At 42.0% G+C, this 23,224-nt stretch overlaps 1 protein-coding gene across 2 annotated transcripts in view; it reads left to right on the top strand.

Moving 5' to 3' along the window:
• The window catches only part of LOC147712986 (purine nucleoside phosphorylase-like), a 152,723-nt gene that overhangs the window by 26,466 nt on the left and 103,033 nt on the right, over positions 1–23,224 (top strand). Inside the window, exons 2-4 of one of the 2 annotated variants that reach the window (XM_086923606.1) lie at positions 9,193–9,288; positions 18,518–18,687; positions 19,743–19,846. In XM_086923606.1, coding sequence (XP_086779732.1) covers positions 9,193–9,288; positions 18,518–18,687; positions 19,743–19,846 — 370 coding nt within the window. The remainder of the gene's footprint in view (positions 1–9,192; positions 9,289–18,517; positions 18,688–19,742; positions 19,847–23,224) is intronic. The other variant, XM_086923607.1, reaches the window with a different exon arrangement.

The following is a 23,224-nucleotide window of genomic DNA, read 5'->3' as shown; positions in this document are numbered from 1 at the left end:
TCTAATGTTGATCTAATGCAACCAGACATTACACCAAGTGGCTATACTGGTCATAAATTGCAACTTATTGGTTATTTTATAGCTGAACTTAATTTCAAAAGTCGTTCTACACGTGGGAAAGCATATATTACAAAGTCTGGTGATTCACTTTTAGGTTGGCCACACCAAGAACAACTTGGCATCAAGCTTGATCCAAACGCTGATCCTCCTGTTTATTCTATTGACTCTGAGCCAAGTATCTCTGTGTTAAGCAAAGGGAAAGAAGATCTATTAATTTCAGAAATCAAGGAAAAATGTCCTAAATTATTCTGCAATGATTTAGGAAGATATAAAGGATTTGAACATCGGATAAAAGTACATGCAAATGCTTTGCCCATCCGTCACAAAGTTAGGAACGTTCCTCTTTCATATAGATTAAAGTTAAAAGAAATGCTCACTGATATGTGTGAGAAGAAAATGATAGAACCTATAGAATCATCTCCTTGGATTTCACCTATTGTGATTTCAATTACATCGGGGGGAGATCTTCGCGTATGCATAGACTTACGCAGTTTGAATAATGCTATTTGTGTGGATTCACATCTTCTACCTAACTTACATGAAATGGTCTCCACATTGGACAATGCTAAAGTATTCTCCTGCTTGGATTTAGCAAGTGCATATCATCAGGTGGTTCTACATGAAGACTCAAGGGATTTAACCGCCTTTATCACACCTGTGGGTTTATATAGATTTTGCAGGATGCCTTTTGGATTAGCAAGTGCAGCTGCAGTATTTCAAAGGTTGATGAAAGAGACTTTAGTTGGTTTAACAGGAGCAGTTGCATTTCAGGATAATATTCTAGTTTTTGGGAAAGATGGAGATGACAAAAACATATTGAAAGTGTTAAATGCATTGTCAGATAAAGGACTAACACTTCGTGTTTCCAAGTGTAAATTCAGGAGAGAGGAAGTAGAATATCTTGGACATTGTATTAGTGGAAATGGAATTAAACCTAAAGCATCACATTTGGAAAATATTAGCAAAGCACCTATTCATCAAAACAAGGAACAGTTGGTAGCCTTCTTGGGGCTTGTAGAATTTTATGCTAAGTTTATTCAAAACTATGCAACTGTAATTGAACCGTTTAGAATGCTTTTGAAGAAAAATGCTAAGTTTGAGTGGACAGATGCTATGACAGCAGCTTTCAATGCTGTGAAACCAATGATTATTAGAACACCTTGTCTTAAACCATTTGTGATTGGAAAGAAATGTATTGTAATGGTTGATGAAAGTAACTGTGGATTAGGTGCTGTGTTGGTTCAAGAGGAATGGGGCAAAGAATGGATTGTGGCATATGCTTCAAGGACATTAAGAGAGTCGGAACGACATTACTCTGTAATTGAAAGGGAACTTTTAGCGTGTGTTTGGGGAGCAGAACATTTTCGATCTTTTTTGTGGGGAACACAGTTTATTATCAAATCAGATCATAAACCTTTGGTGCACATATTGTCACCTGGTGGGGGGCGTACAATCATCTAGATTAGCAGGACTTTCTTCTAGGTTACAAAATTTTCAGTATTCTTTAGAATACATTCCTGGGAAATCTAATGTTCATGCGGATTGCGTGTCAAGACTCCCTTTAGCGTGCAAGGAATATGATGTGGTCGATAAAGAGGAGTGTGAAGTTGCACATGTTTTTAGTGATGTCAATCTGGTATTTGGAGAGAATTCTGTGGTACAAGAGGAATCATGGGATGAAGAAATGGACAAGGATTTAGAACTTAAAAAGGTGAAAGAATATATATTGAAGGGTTGGCCTGAAGGAGAACATTTTACTGCTGGTCTAATGAGTTATCATACAATTAAAGATGAACTTGCCATAGAAATGGTATTTTATTAAGAGGTGACAAATTCATCCCACCTTTTGGTCTCAGGAAGAAATTTCTTGATTTGGCTCATGAAGGGCATTTTGGCATATCAATCACCTGGAGGCGATTGAAAAATAATTTTTGGTGGCCTGGCATTGATTATTTTGTAGAACAACAAGTGAGGTTATGTGGATTATGTGCTAATAGTGATAAAACAGCAAAGGCCTTACCCAGTGTGCCACAACCTGTAGAGTTACCTACATCACCTTGGAATAAACTTAGTATTGACATTATTGGACCGTTTAGTGTGCTGCCACAACAGCACTCTTTTGGCATAGTGTTGATAGACTATTTTTCGAAATGGCCGGAAATAAAGATGGTTAGAGAAGTTACTAGTGATGCCATTATACAATTTATGGACGATATTTTTTGTAGAGAGGGTATCCCTCAAGAGGTAGTAACGGACAACGGTCCACAATTTGTTAGTAAGCAAATGGAAAGTTATTTTAGTAGGTGTGGTATTTCTCACAAAAGAATAGCGGTATTCCACCCAGAGGCCAATGGCCAGATAGAAAGATTCAATAGAGTAGTCAAGGAAGCTATTCAGTTGGCTGTCAAAGGTGGTTTATGCTGGAATAAAGTGATACAGTCCATGTTATTATCATACAGAACTGCTCCCAATGTAGTTACTTCGTTGTCTCCTTTTGAGTTGTTGAGAGGGCGAAAACCTAGTACCAATCTTGTTCCTTGGTGATTAAAGAACAAGGATAGTGGTCGTATTGATTTTGCAGAAATTGATTTTGGAGACATTTGCAAGAAAGTTGATGCTTATAAGGAGAAAATGAAGAATGACTTGTCAAAAAAGGGGACAAGAAGTTGTGTTTCTATCCAGGTATGGGATTCTGTGAGATTAAAAAAGGGAAGTTTTGTACATAAGGGGTTGTCAAAATGGTCTGACCCAATTGAGGTAGTTGAGGTATTTAGGAATGCTGTAAGAGTACTTAAGTGTTTGGCATTTTAGTAGAGTTTCAAAATTTAATAATAGCAAGCATTTTTTTGAGGATGATCCATCTAATGTGTTTTTAGATGTCACTATAGTTTGGGGTTGTCTGAATCTACTGTTGTTTCAGGTAATCGTTGTAATTCTGGTACACAAGAATTATTAAGAAGTTCAAGAAGTCGCAGGGCTCCAAATCGGTTCAGAGATTTTATTCTTACTTAAAAAAAATAAAAAATAAAGGAGGGAGGTGTGTGGTATGTTATTGTTTGGAATGACGCGCGTGACCGCATGCGCGTCATCTACAAACAATGTGCATTCTTTGTTGTGGTTTGAAAGTGTGAGTGTCGCGTGTTGTTGTTCGCGTGCTGTATGAACGTAGACTATGTGTCTTGTGTGTGTGTGTTGTGGTTTGAATGGAGACCGAGTGTGTTATACGTAGCGAAATGACGGTTTAGCGGCATTCATAGATGTACCGTGTTGGCGATTACTTGTAAAATAAAGCTCCGCTTTACCTTTCTACTGGATTCTGCTTTTCTTCTTCCTGAAATGGAATATACTCTTTTGTAACAAATTGCACCCCATTATCACTGAGAATGGAGTTAGGCAAACCTTCGGACATGAAAATTGAGTCCATAAATTCTAACAGTAGTGGTGTTCACCTTGTCATCAATGGTTACTGCAGGCCATTTGGAAAGCAAATCCAAATCCACTAAACCAGAAAAAACAGAATCAAAACTGAGAGGTCAGAAAGCAAAAAGTCTGGGGAAACACGCAAAAAGATGTTATGTTATGTTAGCGGGTTTATAATGCGCAACAGCTGCCTCAGCAAAGAGGCGTCCCGGCGCTGAACAGCAATGAAGTGAAAAGATAGAAGGGGACTCAGGAGGGCCTATGAAGAGGGAAGGAGGAAGGTTTTTATGGCTTTCCTGAATTTGAGATTATCAAGCCCCCGAATGTGTTCCGGCAGCGGGTTCCAAAGGAAAGTTGCTCTGTTCCGAAAGGGCCGGCCTCCGGCACAAACCCTCCTGACTGGGGGAACCACCACCAGGTGTTGTCCCATGGAGTGCAGCTGGCGGAAGGGAAGATAGGGTAGAAGCAGATCTACCAGCTGGGTTCAAACTGGAATATCATGGGGAGCAAAAAAACGATGGATTTATACCCAAATCTCTGTACTTGGGTGCATGTGTGACATTGTTCTGCATTCTGTCCATCAATAGTTCCTTTTGTAATTTAAAACACAGCCTGGCACAGTTTCCGTTTGAGTCCCGTAGGACTCGGTACATGGCACACACCCGTAACATACCGATAACCATCATCCAAACAAAAAAACAGGAACCAGCTTTGGCAAAGTAAAAATCATTTGATCTTGTAACCAAGATATGGCGCACAACAACAAATATAGTTCAAGAATAGCTCTCTGATAACTTGGCTGGCATGTATCCAAATGAGTACTCCGGCATAGATCCCTTACAGAAAAAAAATGAAGTCTTGTGACAGGCTTTAACTTCCAATTGATAAACAGCCAGAACAGTAGAAGAAACAAATCGCTTCAAAATGTTCGTGGCAATTTTATCAGCATGGGTACAGCTCTAGACAAAGAAATCAACAGTTTTTCTTGTGTATAAATGCACTAGACGCAGTTTATGTATACCAATTTATTGTCTGGAGCACAGCCTGTATGTATACTTCCTTCAATGGCCTCGGACAGCCTTTCTACTGCATTCCAATACTCGAGCATCAGAATGCAGTTACCAAGCAACATTCATAACAGAGGTGAAGGGAGAGGATAAGGGGTGGATGAGGATTAGGGTTTTCAATGAGTATAACAAATGTTTTAAATGTTTAAAGTGATATTGCTGACTCTGAATTGAATCCAGATGGCTTTAAACTGCAGTTATGTGTGCATTCCCTGCAGCAGATAGCCTTGCTAATCTTTCAACACTTTTGCAAGTTCTTTCTGAAAGCAAGGGGTGCCTGGCAAAAATGAGCAGAGCCAGGCGTGAAATAGTTTCCCTTTGTCTTCCGGATATGCCCTGTCCCCAGCTTAGATCTCTCTGGAGCACACTACAAAAGGGCACCATCTGCTTTCCTACCAGCCCTGCTATCCCACTCATGAACTACTGATGAGGCCCAGGGCAATGTCTGATAGGAAGATCAAATTGAGTACAGCCGCAGACCGAGAGAGGCAAATGAGATGTATTGGGCAAACCCCCCTATATCCTTGATAGAAGAACGGGGAGGAACTATCTGAGAGCTGCACTCAGGAAAACCAAAGAAAGCCGACAGATTAGAACATGATACTGGACAGAACATCGGAGCCCTGAGGAGGAGGCCTGGCCATAATGGGGACAGACCGACCTTGCCACTGGGTGAGAATTTCAAGAGAATGAGGTAGCATTTAAAGAAGTGACAAGTTTTGGAAGGAATGCAACAGGGTTTTCATTTACAGTCCTGGGGGAGTATTTAGTTTCAATCAGGTTAGGCAATATCCCCATCTGGCAGTGCCAGACCTGTGTGTGGGCTAATTTTTGGTGTTGGTGGGCTTATTTTTATGGCCTGGTGCACCAATTTTTAACTGTCAATTTCCCAGCTACTGGCACAAACTTTGACTGCATCAAGTACAAATGCACGCAGCCTCCCATACCTTCTACAACACAAGTCAAAAGTTATGGTCGACCAAGATGGTGCACAGTTCGGATAACAAGGTGGATTGATTGGGCCTGGTCTCAAGTTACCTTCAAACATGGAAGAATTTTCAAGATAAAGTCTCTGAGAAGGTAATGTTCAGTAGCGCAAGGCAGCTGGCGGTGTCTTAGGAGGAGGCATCATCGTCAGAGAGCCTTTGGACGTAGTCATGGTGAAGATTTCTACGTTTGGACTTTGTTACCTTTTTGGAAGTCAAGAATCTCCAGAATAAATAAAATACAGGCTGTAGCGGACAAGGGCTCCACAATGCCTTCATGATAGGTCTCACTGAAAAGGATTAGCATTTGTGGAGAAAAACATAGCTGGAGCTACAGCAAAGTTATGCTGACCAGCAGTACACCTTGGACGGATCGGCGAGCAGGTAGGTCAAAGGGTTCCTGTTGATTCTCAGGCCACTTCTTAATTGAAAATTGTCTAAGTCCCAAATTTCGGCAATTAGTTGTTTGGGCACCTTTAACCCCACTTCCAATGGTACAGGACAGGTTGGACACCACTTGAAGGGCAGGACTCACTTCAGGCAGGGTCCAAGTGCAGGGTTCAAGATTGTTGGCGCTTGTGTCTCTGTAGCTCAGAGCAGGACGCCTGCTAACTAGCCCTCGGAGTCCTCTGGCAGTCCTGGGATAAAGCAGCAATGTAGTCCTGAAGCAGCAGGGCTGTCCTATGAGAATATAAGGTAGGCTTTAGGCTGTAGGGCCAGGAGATGCCCGTGCAGGTAAGAGCGGTGGGGCAGCGTGATGGGAAGCTGACAGACGATGAGGGAAAATAAAATATTAAAAAACACTTACCTGCCTTCTCAAGGAATGTTTTTCTTTTTTTTTAAATGTGATTTTCCCTCGTCATCTGTTGACTCTCCCCCCCCCCCCCCCCACCCTGCCCCACCGCTCTTACCTACACGGGCGACTCCTGAGCAGGGCAGTCATCTAGTAGTAGCATGGCAGTTCTCTGAGGTACAGAGTGAACTGAAGAGTTGGTCTGAAGATCCAATATTTATATCTCATGCCAACCTTTGAAGTGGGAGAAGCTTCTACACTCTCGCCCATCTGGTTCTGATGTTTTCTTCATCGTCTGCCCTGGCTCCAAATTGTCCAGTGTGACATAGGCTGGTGTCAAATTCCTTTATGAGTGTGCTGCAGGCAGCCCTTTGAAATGTAAGTGAGGAAGGGAACAGCTCCGTCCCATCCATCCTGGCAGGATGGTCTGTACTATCAACATTTAGTCCCTCTTAATCTCACTATCTGGGAGGAATACACAAAGGCCAACTGCCAACTATTCACAGTTATGTGACTCAGGACCCAGACTGAAGGCACCAAATGTTTACGGCAAGAAAATGAAAACTTTCCAAAAGTGGATTTTTTTAAATTTTGACTTAAAATTCGACTTTTCTTTTAAAGAGGATTTTAAATTACAATTCATTTGAGACCAAACATGACATTTCTACCTGTTTCCTATCCAAAGTTAGCATTAATTGAATATAATATGGTAACCCAAAAATATCCAATGAGAGAGGTCGGCCTCACAATATTGAAAATCTGATGTTGGAGTTTTTCACTACCAGGACATGTAAAACTTAAATACATGTGTGCTATCTTCTAATTACAATGCACCCTGCCCTATGGGATTTTTAGGGCCTATGTTAATGGTGACTTATATGTATTAACAAGCATTGGCATAGCCAATAGGTCTCGCCTTTGGGACCTTCTAAGTGTTTAGCCAGAGCTATTAGCTTTGCCATTGTGTTCGAGCTAAGTTGTAGAGCATTGTGGCTGCTGTGCAGCATGTTGAAAGGTTAGAATAAAAAAAGTTTTATAAGCATTTTTGTTACCTTATATATAGCCAAGAAGATATTATGTACAACTGACCGACCTTATTAAAAATAAAATTAACATAAAAAATGATTTGTAGTTTTTTTAATATTGTCCCACTACTGTGGAAGCAAAATTACGAATTATTTTTATGGTGTGTTTACAGTGGCAGATGAGGTGTTACTATAATGTAGCACACATTTTCTAATAGGGAAGCGTGTTTTAATGAAAAAGCAAATATATAACAATTAAAATCCAAAGAAAAATGGGATAGTGTGTATAATATGGGCAACAATATTTCTTAGAAGGGCTGATATGTAGTAAGTTCCTTTTTACAAATGTTTAGTAACACTAAAACAATTGCTTAGGGAAACCAGAGAATCTTTGCACAAAATCCATCAGTACTTCAACAGTTGTTGTAAAACAGACAACAATGTGTTGTAATATTTTTTAAATAATTTTGTGCTGATTACTGCAATACCAATACGGTGATTTATGACATAGGGCCTTTTTAGGTGCTTTGAATGCTTCATCCTCGTAGCCTGGGTTTTAATTGTGATGAAAAAACGAGGGGTTGGGGTCTCTCAAAGGGACGTGGCCAATGTAATTAAGGACGTGGCTTACAAATAGTTAAAGAAAAAATCTGTGCTTAGTTAGCATAGTGTGCCGCCTGACTGGTATTTTGCTGCTTCTGTAATTGCATCCAGATATATAATACAACAAGTAACATTACACTTACAACAAGCCTGGCCTCTTAGTTTTGTCAATGACTGGTAGTTGAATACAATACAAAAAGTAATAACAACCGTGGCTTTGTTGTATATATATATATATATAGAACATTGACAATGCTTCAGTTCTAAAAGAATGAGTGTGAAAGAACTATAACCAGTGTCTTTGAAGTTACACTAAAGGCAGTGCAGAGTTAAGATTTTGTTTTCACAGAGATTGAGGGCAAAAATTTAGAAGTTTTAACTAAAACGGGTGGTATTAATGCAAAGTGGCCGGCAAGGAGAAGCACACATACGAGCAAGAAATGCTAGGGCCACAAAAAAATCACAGAGTAGAAGGCTGTACAGGTGTGGGAGAGTTATGGGAGGGAGCAAAAACAGATTGGAAACATTAAACTGGAGCGCTGGTGCAGAGAAGCACATACAGTATTATGAAGGAAAGCGCAGAAGGGAGGCTACTGCAAAACACGCAATATCCTCTTGGCAAATGAGGTAAACATAGATCATGTAACTGGCACGCACATAAAAGCGCTCCGATACCTTTGAGTCAGGTAGAGGTTGCACCGTTTAAATTAGTGCAAAAATAAATGTAATCATAAACATGTTTATCTTTGATACATAGATGGAATAGGGGGCAGCAAACTTGGGCTGCCGGGGTCCGATGGAGGTCAGGGTGTCCTGTGCTTTCAAATAGCTGTGGAAGGCAGCAGCCCAGCTCAAATCTTAGTGTGGTGGTTGCAGAGCAGTAGCAGAAGAATTTCGTCCATCATTTGTTTGCTGTAACACCCATATATGTCAGCTTTTTTGCTCTCAATTCCTTGCTGACAGGCCTGGCTGCTTTCAACCCTTGTCCGCTACCAACGTTGATCCCCTAAGCCCCCTTCTGCCGCTTCCACTTTTTTTCAAAATGCCCAGCTGTTCCCTCTATTCCACTGGACTTTTTTGCACTCATGCCTGACTTCACCCTCCATCTGTGCCATCATCCATTTTTATGTCCTGTCTCGTGTTGCCATTGTGCCCGTGATCTTTCATTCCCACTCCTGTATCCTTCACTTACAGGCCCTCTTACAATCTCACACCCTCACTCTCCTGTTCCTCCCCAGCATCTGCAACTGTGGGAACCATCAGATGATCATTCACCAATGCTCGTCCCATCTTACCTGGCGTCAAGAAAATCCGAACAGTGGTATGCCGCTAAGGTAAACTGGTGCCACTAAGGAGAATTGCACATCAAAGTACCTATAAGTGACTTATCTTGGTGACGGTGCTGCAAGGTGAGGAGAACCACCAACCCCCCCAAGATTGAGGTTTGGCAGTGTAGCACGTGGGTCAACAAACTTAAGTAATTAAAACATGGAGGATGACAGGGAAATATGGGCAGCCGAGGGTTTTCAACAATCCAAAACCATTGAAGGGGGGATCCCCACTAAATCAACCACTAATGAAGGCTTAAAAAACAAGTTTTTAAAACTTGAGAAATTAAGGAAAGCAGAACTCTCAAAATGGTGTGATGGAATGACTCTCAAGAACTATTTAGATCAGAAGTGTGTCCCAAGAGGGTTAAGAATTTTGATCTTCCCTACATTTGACGATCTAGATCCAGATCTTTTGAAAGATTGGGAGGAAAACCTATAAGCCTCCTCATTCACCATGATGAATATTCTTATCAAGAATTCTGAGAGAAAAGTTGACAAACTCAAGCAGGAGAAAGTTGAATTAGAAAAAGAAATTGAAAATATGAATTTGAAAGAAGCGACTGAAAAGAATTATGCAATCTTAAATAATGTCATTAACCGACATCAGATGCAAATTAAAGATAAAAAATTGAGCAAAATACGACACGATGAAAGGGACTATAAGCAAGGCAGAATTTTTACCTTTTCCAAAGGATTTAATGATGTGATGAAATCCAAGAAGATACCGGCAAGTGAGACAAACAGTGAGTTAAGCTCCATTAATGACAGTAGTTCTAGTATTTAATCAATAGATGAACAAAGGGGAACAGGAGGAACTGCAACACCAGAAACCAGTTCTTCTTTTTTGGAGGAAATAGGTCGAATCAAAAGGGGGAAAAGAAAGTTTCCTACAGGACAAGACGGGGGAGGAGGCAACACAAAAAGTACAAGGATGGGGACAAGGAGTCAAGACAAAGTCAGGAAATAGGCACAACAGGGTTCTGATCATGAACTGGAAGTCATTAATCTTTCTGAAAGAGAATTAAATGAGAACAAAATTGCTGTATTGAAACAAGGATCATCTTTCTGCCCCCAACATGCATGTAATTACACGGAGCTTGAAATTGACCTGTTTAAGTTTTCTCGATTGTTAAAATTAAAAAGTTTCTCTTCTGTCTTGAACAAAAATGTTAATACTCGATCTGTGATTAAAGATTCTGAAATGACCATTGCACGTTTACGAGAAGTACAATTATTAATGTCCCTAACAGAAGGTGAAAAATATGGTATTACGAGTGGGTTACATCCAACTTCTAAGTTCACGCCCCAAGGACCACAATATGTGGCCATTGATATTTTTGTACAAAAAACTTTAGATGATCTGCACAAGATGGAAGATAATGAATTAAGACTAAATACTGTGAAAAACAGGAAGGATAATTTAACACACTTAGAACGACAGGCCCTCAAAAGTCTTAGGAGTGACAACACCATTGTGATACGGGAAGCTGACAAGGGGGGGAACATTGTCGTACAGGATAAAGCTAAATAGTGTGCAGAAATAGAGAGGCATCTGGTGGACACAGATTGCTATAGAAGGTTGAGTAGTAATCCCACAGAGGGGGCGGTAAAAGCGATTGCTGAGCGGCTATTTTCTTGGAAAGAGGCGGGATTGTTGGACGATGCAGAATTTAGATATCTGAGAGTACCTAACCCTTCATTCCCATTTATTTACACTTTGCCTAAAATTCATAAATCAAGACTTAATCCACCTGGCAGACCCATTGTCTCTAGCATAGGTATGACAGAACATCTATCAGAATTCGTTGATTTGTTTCTCAAACCGCTAGTCTGTAATTTACCTTCGTATGTAAAAGACACTATGGATGTCTTAAACAAATTGGATAATGTGAAATGGGATGAGGAAATGTGTTTTGTAACCCTAGATGTGGTAGGGTTATACACTTGCATAAATAATGAGCAGGGTGATCGGGCACTCAAACACTTTTTGGGTAATCGAAGCGCTAGTTTAATAGAACACTCTGATATGCTCATGGTAATGAGTTCCTTGATCCTAAACAACATTTTTTTTTCTTTTCCAAAGTAACTGGTGCCATCAGATTAGGGGCACGGCGATGGGCTCCAGGTTTTCTCCCTTGTATGCCAACCTATTTATGGGTTGGTATGAGAGGGAGCATGCCTGGAGCTGCGTGGCTGCCAAGTGGTCAGATTTTTTTTTTGGGGTTGTTTCATTGACGACATTTTGATATTGTGGAGGGGTACAAGAAAAGACGTGGATGATTACTTACAATTTTTGAATGAGAATGAGTTCAATGTTACCTTGACAATGAATTTCCAACGCAAAAAAATAGAGTTTCTGGATGTGGAACTATTTGTAGATGGGGATGTCATTAGAAGTAAACTGTACAGAAAGGATACTGCGACAAATTCCATCTTGAGAGCTGACAGTGAACACCCAGCGTCAGTAATCAACGGAATACCATTTGGCGAAATGGTAAGGATTAGAAGAAATTGCAGCACTGATAATTGCTTTAAGGAGAAATTACAGAAATTATGCGTTAGACTCAAAACCAGGGGATATAAAAAGGGAGTCTTAAACAAAGCAGTAAGCAAACAAAAAGGATACTAGGATACATTTGGCTCTGGTCACCACTTATAATGGGCAGAAAGATAAGATTTATAGGGTACTAAAGAAAAATTGGCACATGCTGCTGGGAGTACCAGGTTTACCTGAAAACATTGGTGTTAACCCCAAGATAGTGTATAGAAGAAGCCCTACAATAGGTAATTTAATTATGAGGAACTATATAGAACCACAAAAACAGACAACAATAGGTTGGTTGCCACAACAACCTAAAGGTTTTTTCACGTGTGGCTCTTGCAGCATTTGTTATGCGGGAATCAATCGTATCCAAGAATTCAGGAGTAATACTGGAAAATTGTACCGCATTCGTGAATTCATAAATTGCAATAGTGCAGGTGTAATATATGCACTGATCTGTCAATGTAAAAAAACCTATATAGGGAGCACTAAGAGACAGCTTAAGATCAGAATTCAAGAACATAGACAAGCTATCATTAATCAGGATCCTAAATCACCTATTTATCAGCACATGAAGGAAAACCACAGTACACGAGTGGATTTCAAATTTCATGGAATTCAAAAAATAGAACGTGGAAACAGGGGAGGTGACTGGGAGTTAAAGATAAGGAAAGAGGAGGCAAGATGGATCAGTCGCTGCAGATCAGCTAAGTTGGGTTTAAATAGTGATTCTGAATTACACTATTTCTTATAGCGCATTGGATGATGTACTCACAGTGAAGGATCAAAAGTTAAATTATTTCGTCCAACTACCAAGTCACTGGCAAGTCAATAAGCGGATTGGATATTCTTAACAGACACATGGGCAGATGCTGTAGGGACAAATGAGGATGATGCTCATTTCTGAAATATTAGTTATTTAGAGAATATAGAATATCTGACTGGAAACATTGACAAGTCATAAGCATCACAGTACTGCATGGTCACCATAGGTATTGGTAGGGGGCTGACGTCAGAGAGACAAGTGGACAGTATGCTTTTCGTATTGTATTACAAGACCAGGCTGACAGGATTGGTAACAACGATAGTATGAATGAAAGCATGGAGATGTTGGGTTTGACGCCATATCGTTTTTGCCACAGGCAAAGCTTTTTTATCTTGTAACTACTAACAACCAGTAATTTTTGGGTTCAGAGTAGTAGGGAAATGTTCTGATCTTCAATATTAGGTTCATTTAGCAAATCGATCAATATTCCAGGGAATATGATGATACTGCTTAAAGCGCGTGAGTATACGCGTTGTGATAAGTTAGCAGTACGAATACAGGTACAAGAATGGGGTGGGAGCTCTGAATTTCCTCGCAACAGAAATAGGGGACACTGATTGGTTGATTCCGAAACAGAATGCCTATACTAAGCATTTCCGATTTACGGGGTATAGAGACGTAGCGTTCACACTGGCAGGAGCTCTGGATTCTCTTACAACAGGAATAGGTGACACTGATTGGTTGATTCCGAAACAGGATGCATATATGAAGCCTTTCCGTTTTTCGAGGTAGAAAGATGTAGCGTTTACACTGGCGGCCATAGGGCGGTAGCCTGGAGGGTGGTGCAACACTGAAATACACTTCTGATTGTTAGATATCAGCAACAGGAAACTATTGATATTATTTCAGGTTATGGGATGCAGGAGCGGACCTCAGAGAGAACGAGGAAAGCATTACATGCTTTTTAACGCGGGAAAATGGACAGCTTTTGATTGGTTGGCTTACACTTTAAATATCCACCACTGCTACCTGTAACAATACGGCAGGATTTATCGAACTGGTCATCGGAGGAAACGCTGGGCATATCGATGTGCGAAACTATGGAGGTAGGATTGGGTACGGGTTTAGAAGGAATAAGCAGTGATTGCTTGAACGAATGAGGGTTTATGATTTTGTTTGTATTGCAGGGAGTTTGAGAATAAGACGATATCAGGTTCCCTTTTGGATATTGCAGGAGGGTGATTGTACCAGGATTAATATCGCCACAGATCACTATAACTGACAGCGTTAATTTAAGATGAGCTAGCAGTGTAACTCGTTTAGTTATTTTAGAGACTTGTTTAGAAGTGAATAGGTCTTTAAGAGATGTGAAACCATAATGGAGTTTCGTTTAAATTTTTATTTGTAGACAAAATACCTGTGATTCGATTTTTTAGAAAGGTGATACTTCACAGAACGTATGAGAAGAATGAACAAATTGATACCAAAATTGGAGGTTAATTAAGAATTGTTCTAGGTGAGTGCAGAAACTTGTTTTTTGAAAAATAGAGTTAACCTTGAGCCCATTTTTTTACAATATCTTCGGGTCCATGGCCCATTCTTGTTGCACACTACAGAGGAAGATTAAAAGAAGTTATTCTATTAAAACTGAGGCAGAGATTGGAATTGGGAATACATTTTATTTCAATGGTGAGGTGAGATCTATTTAATTTGACGAGATTGAGTTTCTCAGATATGAGATAGTAGTTATGAATATAATTTCCCCCTATCTAATTTAAAAAAATATTAATATAAGTTTAATCAAATAATAAATCACTCAAACATTTTAGCAAATGACTTTCCTACCAGGTGGGAGCTGTTTTTTTATGTTTCCATCTGCTTTCTGGCATTGTGATATGAAAACAAAGTAGATTGTTATATAGGCAGACAAAGTGACCTGATATTCGGAATAACGTTTACAATGGCATGTAGGCAGGACAATTTAAAGATTGTGATTAGAATAATTTTGTGAAAATCACATAAATCATTAGTTATATCTTTTTATTTTGTATTTTTACAGCCCTGATGATGTCCCTGAAGGGACTAAACGCGTAGGTTGTATTTTCTTCATAAGAAATATTAAAGTTGAATTTAGGAAGAACACACACCCGCATTTGGATATTATTTCATCGCTGGTTTTGGACTATGATTTAATGGCAAAAATGTGTTGCTTAAATCTTCTTGACACTTTGAGATACTCCTTGTTTAAATGTTCTCCCCAAGATTGAGGCCTGAGCCAACAGAATGCAGTGACACACAGCAGCACATGTCGAATATGTGTAGACTTGTTATTTAACAGTGCACAATATCAGCACAATTTATACAAAGAAAATAATAAATATTCTTTTTTGTTCTTTTGTTTTTTTATTTTGTTGGTCTTCAGACAGCCGACACGTGTTTCGTCGCTTACAGGGAAAGTAGTCCTGCAACTTTTTCAAGGCTATTTCTTCTCTGTAGAAACCTTCAATTTGTGGTGATATTTCCAACCCACAAAGCGTTTCAATCCTTTAGTGGCGTCCTCAAAAAAGTTCCTAAGCATCCAGGGATTCTGATGTGCCCTGTAATAAAAGGCTAAAGCCGGAATTCATCACTCAGGACGCCGCCACTCGTGTGATACCGAGTACGGTAACACCACTCGTGCCTGACTGCACCCTTCATGTTTGCCATCATCAATTTTTATTTCTTGTCTCGCTTTGCCATTGTGCCTGTAATGCTTCGTGTCCACTCCTGTATCCTTCACTTACAGGCCCTCTAACAACCTCACTCCTTCACTCTCATGTTCCTCCCCAGCATCTGCAACTGTGGGAACCATCAGATGATCATTCACCACCACTCGCCTCATCTTACCTGGTGCCTGCTTATAAACGTCTAGCCGGGGGACCCCATCTGATAACCATGCACTGATGGCCATCACCTGCTTCCTGACCGCACCCTGTAACTCACTAAGCAATGAAGGATTAGCACATTCTCTCCCCACTGTTTTTGATCCTTGCTGCCACCGCCGCTATTCCACCTCCAAGGGTGTTTCACTGTTGATGTAAATAACTCGCACTCTTTCTCATCCAATATTCCATAACCAGCTCTCACACCAACATTCCGCTCCACAGACACACAGGCTGAGCAGCAGATATAGCACATGTCTAACAACTCCCCTTCCTCCAAGTCCTCCTCCTTCTAATCTATCTGTATGTCACCCTCCACCTCATCCTCCACAGCCCAACTGGGGCCTGCATGATCCTGCCTCTACTTGAATACATAATTCCACAACACTGGTATCTGCTCCACACCATCTTGTGGGGCCACTATGGACCCTCGTGTCTGTCCCACTAATGCAGGCCATCTGGACTCGTACCTCTGATCGCTGGAGGCTTCTCTGAACCTGCTTGAAGCACCAACCACCTTCTTCTGTCAGTGAGCACCCTTTCCCACGACGCCATCCAGCTGGCCGCTCCGTGCTCTGCCTTCACTTCCCCTTGGGGTGCCCATGTTGCATTTAACTCGCCCGAGTCTGCTGTGCCGCCACTCCCTGCAACCTGTAAATAGATGATAGTGTTGGTGTGTTGGCCACCTGCACCCTTAAAATCTGTTATGATCTCACCTCTGGCAACCAACACCATCTGCCTCGCTCCTCTCTCTCCCTTACCTGTTATTCCACTGCAATGTTATGCGCGCTGCTCATGGGGAATATCACTCTGCATTCGGGGCATGCACCCTTTTCCACAGCCCCCCTTCTTGAATGTTCCCCTCTCCCTGCGGGCATGACACCACGCCCTCGCTCTGCACGGGAGTACATTCTCTTGGGCCCTCGCAGCTCTGACTCTTGAGGCTCGACCACCTCATGACTATCTGTACTTCATCCACTTCACCTCTCACCCCTGTCTCCTCGTCCTCACTCCAATCGAGGAGTGCAGCCACCACTGTAGATGCTGCACCCCTGCCAGCCGCAGATGCCGTCAACAGGCTTTGTTGCCTTGCCTGATCCCACTCTCCTCCTGTGCCTGTTGTGCACATCAGTCCCTTGGGAGCTTCCTGTCCCCTCCCACCCTTGTTGACCCACTTGCCCATTGTGTCAACAGGCCTTGAGGGGACCTGTCTAACCACCATCTCTTGTAGAGGTTAACTGTAGGCACGCTGGTGCCTCCCCTTGCACTGCTGGCCACGACTCCTCCATATGAGGCCGAACTAGCCCGCTCCCTTATGCTCCCTGACATTGCTACCATGCCACTGCCCAGGACCTTGCCTCCCTAGCCACTGCCTTGCTCCTCTTGGCATTCACAGACATTAACAGGCTCCAGCCACTGCCAACATTTCCCTGAGGGCCCTGTCTGGCGCAGCATAGCCCCTTGCTGCTTCCCAGTACTCTTACGCAGAGCAGCGCACACAGGTGTTGCCTGTACTTGTGCCGTTGTCTGATTGCTCGCAACCACACACACTGCATTGGGCCAGCTCTCACCGTGGGACTGCCCTCTGACTAAAGTGGCTGCTCAATGAATTCTCAAGAGGCAACTTGCACCTGCCTGTGCTGCCTTCTTTGGAACATTTGGGGCCTTCCATGGCGGTGAATAAGCCCAGACCACAGGTGCCAATCTCTCCGATGCTCTATGCAGGGGGCGGCTGGACACAGCATCTGTGACGGCCACCACTAAATCCAGGCTCCCTGCTTCCCTCAACAGGCTCAGAGCCTGGGCCACCTTATCCACCTCCATCCTGCTACAAAACACTAAGCCACCAAAACGTTTCCTTCCCTACCCTACCTCTCAACCAGCTACCAGCTCACCAGCCTCAAAATGGTAGAGATATAGCCCAACCAGGATGGTTATATCCTTGGGTACCCATCTAACGGCAAGTAGCCCACAATTCCTATTGGCAGCTGCCTGCACTGAACGACATACCCCAGAACTCCCAGGGGCATACCTCCCCTTAGTTTGGTGCCCCCGAAACCACCACTGTCTTTGAGACTGTGCCACACAACATGTGTCGCCATTCTTGGATGTAGAATCACCTACTCTTTGGAATTTTTGTATGATGATGCAAGGGGTGATAGGATATGCTGGAAGCCAGAGACTTGTCGGTGTGCCTTACTAGCAACCTAACCTAGGTTAAGACAGACGTGTTTAAGCTCTGCCATTTCTGTTCGCCTCCAGTCCCTGTTTAAAAAACAATATACTTAATACATAGGACAACGTTTCCCTTGGTATTAAGGGGTGGCGTAATGCTCTATCTTTGCATGAGCAGTGTTACGTACTTGGTGTTATTCGGTGTAAATGGGTGTCTGAACACTGTGCCACCAGGAAGAGCAAACGCCTCGTTCCAGTCGTCTAGCGGTGTCAACCTTTCGCCTAAGCTAGTGGTTACTTTTTGTTCCTTTCATGATGTTTTCGGTGTGACCTCAAGGTTATGATGCTTTGGCCTTCCTTGGCAATAGAACCAGACACATTTATACCGGAGGCACTAGTGGCCCACACTCAGCCAACTTAACAAAGTGTTCATCTTTAAACCATTTCACATGTGCATAGTGTGTGATGTGTGTAATATCAATGTGATCACCAACTTATCTTGGTTATCTCGATCCCAGGGATAAACTACTCTGGGGTGGGATCAGTCAGTTAAGATGCTTGTGCCAGTTCCCATTCCAGTGTGTTTCTACATTTGGCCTGTTATATCGCTGTATAAACTTGCTCTTAAAAAAGACAACCCTAAAATTTGTATAACACGTGATGAGGTTCAAAGGTCTTTAGGGCTGGTGGTTTAAGGTTTGTTCCTTTTTCAAGCTGGTTGCTCTTCTGCCATATGAGGAAGCCAAACACCCTCCTTTATGAATGAGTGTACTTGGAGCATACCTGCATGGGCCTTTTGCCATCTACCTCTCCCCTACTCTCTTCCAGGAACACTTATGAGGACTACAAACATACGGCTGACTGGCTGCTGGCGAACACCAACCACCGGCCCACTGTGGCAATCATTTGTGGATCTGGGCTAGGAACCCTGGCAGACCTTCTGAAAGAACAAGTGATCTTTAAATACGAGGATATTCCCAACTTTCCCAAGAGCACAGGTAGGGGGCCTCCTGTCCAGGTCATAGGGACCAGTATCTTGGAACTGGTTGTCAAATAAGATGTCATCTGTGATTGGGATGTAGACAGAGTACTACTTTTACCAGTGGTTTGGTCACAGACTTGACTGTGTGCTGGATGTCTGAACCTGCATAGGTACACAAGAGAAAGGTTTAAAGCACACTCTGTGGAAGTGAAAGCAACTTGAGTACTGGAAAGGAACTGATTATCTGTAATCCATAGTGCTGCTTCTTTAGTTTTATGGTACACAGTAGAGTTATCTCCAGGATGGTTATCCGACTCATAAAAAATATCCATAGACTCCTGTTTATGCCTCCCTGCTTAATATATTTCAGGGCTTGCAAATGGGGAGAAGTGCTGTGCAGGTGAAACAAGGTGTTCAGACCAGGTGTTCAGGCTGGCCCATGCTTGGATCTGCGAATGGGATAGGTGCAGTTAAATCTGAGACCACCATCCATCCTTGGACATCCCTGAGACCAGTGCCCTTCTAGTGGGAAGCTCTCTTTACCCTATACTTTGAATGGGAGTGGTGGTGGTCTTCTTCAGACAAATCGTAACCTGCCTGAAGCATTTAAGAATTTGTTTACAGGACGATGTAAATGGGCAGTTTAACCCTAAAGCTGCCACCTTCTGTGGTGGGATGCTCCCTTCTTCAGTGCATCTGCATGTGTGTCACAAGATGTGAACATTTCACTATCACCTTCCTGCCGTCCTTGGCTTATTGAGGTTGTGGATCTAGGAAGGGAACATGGCAGAGAACGACCTCTTTGGCATAGATGTGATGGTGCTCTGTTAATCAGATGCTGTGTAACTGTATATGCTGTACCGCAAATAGTTTCTTGTAAAATCTTTCAGATCTTAACTCACATGGAAGTGCTCATTGTTTTTGTGTTGCTGCCATTCTGGTTACATGGTTGGTATTTCACTTACTTTAAAATTAATGTGTAACACAGACATTCACCACTTCCATTTTGCCAGATGATGCATGCTGTGAACTGCGACCTTCTTCTGACCGTCTTTTTTCTATTCCACACAGTGCAGGGCCACGCTGGGCAGTTGGTGTTCGGCGATCTGAATGGCAAACCATGTGTTTGTATGCAGGGGAGGTTTCACTTGTATGAGGGGTATCCCCTGTGGAAGGTGAGTGCATGTGTTCCTTGTTCTACTTGTATGATATTTGTAGTTCTCAAGATTAACATGTTGAATCTAATGGTGAACCTGTATGTACATTACACTGGGTGACACAACATGTAATTGTGGCCATCTCAGCTTGGTGCTCAAAGAGATCATTTCAAGAGTGATAGTCTTCATATACCTGCTTTGTAAGTGAGCCACGAGTTAAAACATATTATTCAGGGTTTCATATTCCTTCAGTCACAGCACACAAAATGTATAGAGGTACCATGCACCTCCATAAGGTTTTCCTCTGGAGCAGGGTGAGTTACAGTGACAGAACGATGTAGGTAAGTACATCTCTGTTCCTCTGAGTTGAGAGAATGGAGGTCTTGTTGAGTTGCCCCAGTAACAAAGGAGAAAAGAGAATATATGCTAGCTAATATGTTTTTTACTTCACTGTAATCTGCTACAGCCTGTGGTACTATGTTTTCCTCAATTGTTGAGTTATTGGGAATGCGTGGATTCAAACTCCCTCATCAAGCAAATCACATAAGGGACAGTACTGAATTATTTGCAGAGGCTATCTCCTTTCAACATTGATCTCCTTTCAACATTGAATATTGTAGAGTACGTAAACCCTGGATGAAGCACTCGGAGGCAGCAGCTTGAAGGTAAACGTTTTTATTGAGGAGAGCAGAGCGCCGAGACAGGGCTGCTCAGGCTAACTGCCAATGCTCGACACCCACTGCCCACGTCAGTACATCCACAATGGAGGAGAACTAGAATGCAACACCACACATCTTCCCCCTTCGCAACACTGATAAAAAGGTAAGTAGCAACTAGGCTGAAGGAAAAATGGTAACACCATATGGTCGTAGCTTAGTTGCAAAGACGAATGTAACCTACTACGATGGACCTAGATTCAATAAATACAGGGTGTGAGTACACAGCCTGTATAAATAGGAAAGAGCACGATGAACAATTCTTAATAAATAATTGTATAATAAATAGTCAATAAGAATCCAGTAAATACAGGATAACTGTAACAGCTAAAATAAATAAGATTGAGCAAGGAAGAAAATCCCTAATAAATAACTGTGGAATAAATAAATGGTTACAGCCTAAAAACAAGATTACCGGCTAGGATATACAGCTTGACACAATTCAAGTAGGTAGCATGTCAAATTCATCATATTTTTTTGGTAACACAATTTTCCTACCCCTACGGGTGAGCTTAGGAGATGAATAGTGTGAGTGTACCTCTCCTTCCTGGGATCCCACCTCAGGTTGAGTCACCTCCTCCTCGTTAGTGTCTTCCTCATAATAACTTGTTGTTTCAAGATTGCCAATTACAATAGGTTCAGGATGAGGTGAGCTGGGTGTGTGATTTGAGTTGTCTGTTTCCCCTGCCTCACGGGAACTGCTCTGTGCCTCACTGGGGGATAGTTTCCAGTTGTTAGCAGTGGGCCCTAGGCTTTCTACTTCCGACTACCACCTCCCATCGTTTCCCTTTTTATCACCAAAATCCTTCTCCCACCATAAAACTTTATTGCATTTTGCCATTCTCGCCAGAGACCAAATTTTCCCATTACTCAGCATAGCAGAGCGGGAATAGATTTCCTTAATCTGTTGGGGCTCGCTGAACAGCTGCTGCCTTTCCTATACATAGGGCCAGATGTAGGTGGCCAATACCGAGCGGTATTTGGCTGATAGCAATGTAGGTGAGTTTAAACCTACTTGCAAAATAAGGAATCGCAAAAATGTGATTCCTTATTTTGCTCTTGCATTTAAGGAATCGGAAATACCGATTCCTTAAATGCAATGTAAATAATGCAAAAAAAGTGTACTTCAGCCTTAAGGAATCGCTAATTACCACCAACTTCAAGTTGGTGATAAGTCGCGATTTCCTTTAAAAAAGCACTTTTTGCTTTTTTAAAGTGCCATGTGGCACACATCTATGCCCTTAGGGCATGGATGTGTGCCACATGTGCACACATGCACATTTCAGGGGTGCAACAGGGTGTCTTTTGGACACCCTGGCACCCTCGAAAAAGCTCCCGCTATTTACAATTCTGTAATACCGAATCGCAAATAGTGAATATCTTCCCATTCATTCCTATGGGCCTCCTAGCCCATAGGAATGAATGGCTAGGTATTCCTTAATAACGAATCTCAATTACCGATTTGTTATTAAGGAATATTAAGGAATCGCTAATATTTTAGCGATTCTTACCTTCATTCAATTTAGCGAGTCCTTAATAGCGATTCGGTAAAAATCACTATTAAGGACTCACTAAATTGAATTTACCTACATCTGGCCCAAAGTGCCCAATTTGACTTTAACCCAATCCCCCACATTTAGGGAAACGTCTTTCACCCCATGTTTCTTATCATAATACTCCCTATATATTTTCTGTGGTTTCTCAAAGTTGCTTTTTTTACTATGGAAGGGGACCACTTGCTTTGTAATTTGAGGTTCATCCATACATTATTGTCACTGGTGTGGGGCTCCCTTCCATGTAAGATCTTGAAAGGACTGTATCCGGTAAGAGTCGGTGTTATACGATCTGCCCATAATGTCTTCTCCAACTCCATTTCCCAATTATTCCTGCATTTATGGCTGCTTGGATCGAACCCATGAAGACGCAGTTGAACCATTCCGCCAATCCATTCCCTGTTGGGTGGTACACTGCATGAAGGCAGTCCATTTATCCGATGTGAATTGTGTGCCATTGTAGCACATTATGCTCCTAGGAATACCTTCGCGCAAAAACGTGCTAGTTAAGAATGCTATAATTGCTGAAGTGTCCGCTTTCTCGCAAACTTCCACTTCAGGCCATTTGGAGTATCGATCAATAAATACAATGACATATTTGGCCACACCCCATGAGTCAAAAACGGGACCTAGGATGTCGATTGAGAGTTATTCCTATGGATTTTTGGGACTGCAGTACTCCCCCAATGGCATGACTAAAGATTTGTCAGTGTTAGCACACTGGACGCATGCTCTTACACTTTTCTCGATCTTGTTGTCGATGCCTGGCCACCAGCAGGACGACTTCACTCTCCTCTTAGATTTGACGATGCCAAAGTGTCCTCCATACAATATGTCAAGGATGCGTGCTCTCTGGGCTTCCGGAGGGACCACCTTGTTTTCCCTCATAAGAGACATTACATTATCGCTAATAGATAATTCTTCTCGTAGTTCCCAATATTTTTTTACTCCTCGTTCAATTTCTTCTTTTCTGACAATGCTGTGTCTTTGTCATACACCGATTCCCAATCCTGAGCACCTATAACATCTTCTTAACTAAGTAAGTAAGTAAGTAAGCTTTATTCGATTTTTTTCAGATAAAATCATAAAAGCACAACAAATTCATCAATTAAAAATTCATATACATG

The sequence above is a fragment of the Lissotriton vulgaris genome, chromosome 5, assembly GCF_964263255.1.
Source record: "Lissotriton vulgaris chromosome 5, aLisVul1.2, whole genome shotgun sequence".
NCBI classification, from domain to species: Eukaryota; Metazoa; Chordata; class Amphibia; order Caudata; family Salamandridae; genus Lissotriton; species Lissotriton vulgaris.
Note: the sequence above shows the minus strand (reverse complement) of the source record. Positions and strands in the feature narration are given on the sequence as shown.